This window comes from Elephantulus edwardii, unplaced genomic scaffold (assembly GCF_000299155.1).
Source record: "Elephantulus edwardii isolate Elephantulus edwardi_28Jun2011 unplaced genomic scaffold, EleEdw1.0 scaffold00122, whole genome shotgun sequence".
Lineage (NCBI taxonomy): Eukaryota > Metazoa > Chordata > Mammalia > Macroscelidea > Macroscelididae > Elephantulus > Elephantulus edwardii.
The window spans coordinates 8790850-8796849 of NW_006399872.1; the positions used below are offsets into that span (position 1 = coordinate 8790850).

At 42.4% G+C, this 6000-nt stretch overlaps 1 protein-coding gene across 1 annotated transcript in view; it reads left to right on the plus strand.

Annotated features, from left to right (window-relative positions):
• The window catches only part of NFKB1 (nuclear factor of kappa light polypeptide gene enhancer in B-cells 1), a 150628-nt gene extending 146510 nt beyond the window's left edge, over window positions 1-4118 (plus strand). The window contains 1 exon segment of the mRNA XM_006893113.1: window positions 3958-4118. Coding sequence (XP_006893175.1) covers window positions 3958-4118 — 161 coding nt within the window.
• Window positions 4119-6000: the final 1882 nt, after the last annotated feature.

Genomic DNA, 6000 nt, shown 5'->3' on the forward strand with positions numbered 1-6000 from the left:
CCTGTATGGAATGGACTGTCAACACCGCCGAGTCGTCTTATACATTCCTATCATGTTATTCTCCAACTCTAAATAGCGGTTATTTAGTGCTACTGTGACAGAAATGTCATAAATGAGTAGCTTTAACAAACAGGAATTTCTTTTCTCACAGTTAAGATGTCTGAATTCATAGCACCCTCTCCAGAGGAAAGCTGTGTGTCTCTGTCAGCTCTAGAGGAAGCGCATCACCTCCTCAGCTTCCGCTCTCTGGTTCCTTGGAGATCTGTGACATGTGACATGGCATCTCTTTTACCTTATCTCTGCTCTGCTAGCTTGAGCTTTTAGATCTTGAAAGAAATTGACTCAGCATAATACCCTACACTAATCCTACCTAATTAACATAACAAAGAAAACTCCTTCCCAAATGGGATTATAACCACAGGCATAGAGGTTAAAATTTACAACACACATTTTGGAAGAGCATAATTAATTCGACCCATAACAAGCAGTTTCATGCGTTTTCTCTTTCTAAACCCCTGAACTACCTTCCCTCTCCTGACTCATTCAGTGCCCTTGCCTTCATTGGGCTGAAAAGCTACAGTCAGGTCAGACCCATCTTTGCACCATCAAATCTCTGAGCCCACATGTGCCTGCGGCCATATTGTCTGCCCTGCACCCAATTTCAGTGGGTTAGGTGTCTGCACCTGGCGAAGAGTGCCCTCTCCCCTTAGCCTATAAGCTTTGCCTTCTCCAGGTCCTTCCTCCTAATATTCTTAACTCATCTTTCTTATATTAGACAGGTCTTCCTTCCAACATAGACCTAGGCAACAATACTGTATTTTTCCTTATCTTTAAAAACTAAGCAAAACACACAGGATAAAACACTAACCTGATCCTGCATTTCCAGCCTAATTTCTCTGTTCCCCCATGGAACAAAATTTCTCAGAAGGTTTAAGAATTATACCGCTTCACTTCCGGTTCAGTATATATATGACCCCTGCAAATAGGGTTCCATCCTCACCACGCATTTGATCCACAATGACCAGTAGCTACTACATTGCCAAGTCTTCTTACCCTTGACCGTACACAACAGAGAACACAGCCAGCAACCATTGTTCTCCTTCAGATCATCCCCACTGTTGGCAGTGCCCGCCCCTTTCATAGCCTCTTACATACTGACCTTTTAAAGTTACAGCATCTAGGGCCCTGTCCTCAGCCTTCCAAACTTCTCTACATAAAACTCTTGAAATACCCAGACTCAAGATTGACCATAACAGTCAGCCACTACCCTCATCCAGGGCAATGAAATGAAAGCCTATGAATTACCCCTGAATACTTGGCTTGCCTAAACAGTCTGCTAAGGACTCCTGGTCTTCAACAGTCACTCTGGCCCATCTACCTTCATCTTCAGAGCAATTCCTAACTGTCCAGTGTCCCTTCTGTCACCTCCCTATAGACCCTTCTCTACACAAAAGTGGATATGAGTCTTCGTAAAAATTAATGAGATTACGTGACACCTGTTGTACATCCTCCAATCACATCTGTCTGATCACCTTCTTTGTGCCTGACATTTTGAGGCTTTGAAGATTAAGCCACAATAAAGACAATGCCTCTGCTTTAACCTCCTCTGTCTCTCACATGAGCAGCATTTCAGAATGCTCTTCTTCCCACTCCACTACTATTCAGCTCTCAAGATATTCATCCTGTTCTCCCAGCTCTGAGTCTGAGTTTGTCTTATAGGCTTTAAGCTATTTTTCCTCTTCCCTGAAAAGCACCTCACCTCGCTGGCTTCTTCTTTAATTTGGTTTTGGTGCTCGTGTCACCTGCTCAGGAGGACATTCTTGTCAGAATAAGGATGCTTGAGAAAGTAATGATACATCTATCCAGCAGAGAAACGGCCCAATCTCTTCGTGCTCATGACCTGGTGCTCTTGCCACACCCAAGGGAATAAGTAAATATTTATATCTCAAAAGAATCAACTCTTTAATTTATAGTTATTTTCGAAATGCCTCACATTTCTGAGTATACCCACTGCAGGGTCAGCTAGAGTTGGTTCTGACTCCATGGTATGTAACAACAACAATAAAGATTGGTGGATTGAATGAATGAATAAGGGGGCAATATGGTCCTGTCACTGCTACTAAAATATGAATATTATAACTTAGAATGTTATATATATAATTTTACATATATATCTCCTTTCATAGCATCTTACATACTGACATATATATAGTGTTTGTATATTAAGTTTCTGTCTTGTTAGCTGCTCTCTCAGTGTAGAAAATAACTCATATTGTTCAGAACACCGATGATCTTTCCATAGGAGAATTTGACCTAATTTCCCAGTCTAGACTCAGTTTCATCAAAATCACCTTCATTTTTGTTACCAAATTTTTTGAGGCAGTATGTAGCGTTTAATAGCCTATGAAGCCCAGAGAGATCTCATTTTTTTTTTGAGATCTCATTTTTAATTCCTGTTTCTGTCATCTATTGATTTCGCCATGGCTCAGCACTTCTCTGAGCTATGAAGTGGGTAGGTAATGCAGTGGTTGGAAAAATACACCAGATTTCTAAGAAGGAGAAAAAAGGCACACTTTAAATCAAAAGAATTCAGGAAAGATTCTGATTAATGTGAGGCTAAGCATTGATTTCCCAGGGTTCCCATAAGAAAGTACCAAACTAGGTGGCTGAAAACACCAGACATTCATTTTCTTACCGAGTTTTCTCTTCCAAGTTGTGGAGGTTAGAAGTCCAAGGTCAAGGTGTCAGCCCTCTTGTAGGCTCTAAAGAAGGGATCCTTCCTTACCTCTTCTTGGTGTCTAGAGAATGCCAGCAGTTTTTGGTTTTCATTGGCTTATAACTGCATCACTGTCTTTTCTGTCCTCACATTGTCTTCCCTGTGTGTTGTTATCTCTTTATCCAACTCTCTTCTTCCTATAAGGACTCAGCATTATTGGATTTAGGACATGTGCTTGTCTCATCTGCCCCCATCTTGAATAATTACATTTCAAAGACCCTATTTCCCAACAGTCCTCAAGTTCTGAGTGAATGTGAATTCCAAGGGGCATTGTTCAACCCACTCCAGCTAGACTGTAAGAGAAAGCGCTAAAAACATGTTGCTGATTCTGATGGTGCTATAGTTTTTATGTTATTATGCATCGGAGATCTGGACAGTGAATAGGGATGAGAGAATTGATGCCTTTGAGCTGTGGTGCTGGAGAAGAGTGTTGAATATACCATGGACTTCTAGGAGAACAAACAGGTTTGACCTGGAGAGGGTGAAGCCGGAATGCTCCTTGGAGTCAAGGATTCTGAAGCTTTATCTGACATACTTTGGGCATGTTGCAAGGAGGGACTGGTCCTTGGAGAAGGACATCATGTTTGGGAGAGTGGAGGGGCTGCGCAGGAGAGGAAGACCCTCGATGAGATGGATTGATTCTGTGACTGGAGTGGTGGGAATGAGTGTGTTTGAGACAGCAAGGTTGGCGTAGGATAGAACAGCGTTTAGGGCTCTTGTACATAGGGTCGCTATGAGTCGCAAGCTACTCGATGGCATATAACAACAGCATATTTTTATATTAATATGATTTTATATTGCACTAATATGATAATTCTATATTAATATTACTATTTCTTTTTAGGGGAGAATGGGGGGTCGTGGGAGGGGGGAAGGGAGAGCATGGGGCTGGGAGCGAGGGAGACGGGGAGGGTGGGGCGGGATGGAGGGACCCAGGGACCAGCCACCAATCCCGGGAAGCCACTAACTGCTAATATTACTATTTCTTCACCATCCACCTTGTCAACAATAGCATGGTTGCGGGGCGGGGGGTGGGGGAAGGGGTGATTTGTGAGCAGAAAAGGGTAAATGTAATCCCCATATGCCTTTTAGTTCCAAATTTTAGCCCAGTTGAAGTATAAGCCACGTGCGAGCCTTACTCAGAGCTATGCTCCTGGTGAACTCATTCTTTTTCCCCTCAGATGAGCTCCGAGACAACGAGAGCATCTGTGACAGTGGCGTGGAGACCTCCTTCCGCAAACTCAGCTTCACGGAGTCGCTGACCAGCAGCCCCTCATTGCTAACTCTGAACAAATTGCCCCACAGTTACGGGCAGCAAGGCTCAATAGAAGGCAATGTCTAACCTGCTGGTGACATTCAACACTGTGCAAACCAAAGCCCAAATTTCCACTGCATTGTCCAAAAGAAGGAACTTAAAGTGCATCCAAAGGTGCTCAGAGGAAAACCAGCCTGCCTGAATCACTCTGGATTTCATTCAAAGCCTTTTAAAACTGGCTTCTTTTCTTGGTTCTTACATGATTTTTAGTTCAATTCATTACAGGTAGTCTCTAGCAAACACAGCACTTGGCTGAGCTGAAGCATCATTGGACTGAGGTAGCTTATTGAGCTTGACCAGCTGCTAATGGATTACAGTTGCTTTGTGTCATCATACTGCTGTCCTTCTGCTGTATCCCCATTATCATTAAAAAGCATCGGAATACTCGCCTGTGTCCTTTCTAGCCATCCATAGCACAGTTGTGCATTCAGATTAAGGATTTCAAAAAGGGATGTTTTTAAATGAAAGTCATCTGATGTACAATTTTAAAAAAATGCTTAATGCTTTTTCAAATGTGGCTGTTACTGTGATTTGAAAATGTATATGTCAATATTTAAACATGGTTACAATCAGTGCTGAAAATGGTTATTCCCCCCCCCTTTTCTGCAGTTTGCTATTGTAAATATGTTTTTTAGATCAAATACTTTAAGGAAAAATGTTGGATTTATAAATGCTATTTTTTATTTTACTTTTATAATAAAAACAAAAGCAAATCGATGACCTTGCCTTGTTTGAGCTCTGCTAAAACTTTTCTAAGATGGCTGATTATCGCCATGAGTGTCATTCCATGGCTTGGTTTTTAATTACGTTCACATTCACGGTTGTATTGTTTGCTTTGGTTTGGGTTTTTTCTTGGGGGGGGGGGGTTTGAGGACCTATAGTATTCTGTAAACTTTTGTTATTCAGTCCTTGTCTGAGATGGTATTGCCTCCTTGTCACCCTTTTGGAAAAGTTTTTGATCCACACAGAGACTTAATCTTTATTTTTTTTATGAATAGTTTTTTATTGTGATTTTAACGAAAATTTACAGAAAACTATATGGATTTCGATTCATTCATTGTTGCACATTTTCCTCCTGACCCCAAACCACTTTGCTATGCACCTCTTATTCTGGACTGTCATACAAATAATGCCTAATCATATACCTTTTAAACAGCAGTGTTCATTATTTATCCCCTGTTTTCTTAGTTTCCTCCTCAACCCTTTAGAGTCAAGTATTTGATTCAGAAATGGAAAAATCACATTTTATTGGAAGGGGGGGAAAGTGTTTTGGCCTAAAATGAAAGCTTTCATTCTGTCAACTCTTTGCCCCGTCTAGCTTCACCTTCCTCCGTCTCCCTCATCTCTATGCGGTTTCATCATGCCCTTGATGCCACCATGATGCATGAAGCTTTGAAGTTTCTAGGACTCGGCATACAGGAACGTCTTAGACAAAGAGCTTTCCAGGTTGAAGCCTTGATAACCTGCTCTTCACTTCAAGGGTTGTGGAAAGGATGAGGGGTTGAAAATTGTTGGAATTGGGCACTGTGGTGAAAATAGGATGCACAACCAGGATACCTCTGTAACTAAGAGCGTGCTGGCCCAGCCACTAGGAGTTCACTCTGGCTGCCCAGTCCTCCATAGGATTGCCTCAGTTCCAAAGAGCCACCTTATCTCAGGTCACAACAATGTCCACTGTGGCCCACTTGCAAAACTGGTCCACAAGTGTAGGTAACATTGTCTTACAAGGGCCAGCTCCCCACAAGGTCAGCTAAGGTTGCTGTCTGAGCCTGCATTGCCACATCTCCTTCTGCCCGACCCTGCTCCCTGCCATGTCCTTCCACAGGTGTCAATCCCAACAACTACGTGAATGTCTTGCACACCACTTCCCATCTCTGAGTCAGTTTCCCAGAGAGCCAGACTGTTACAG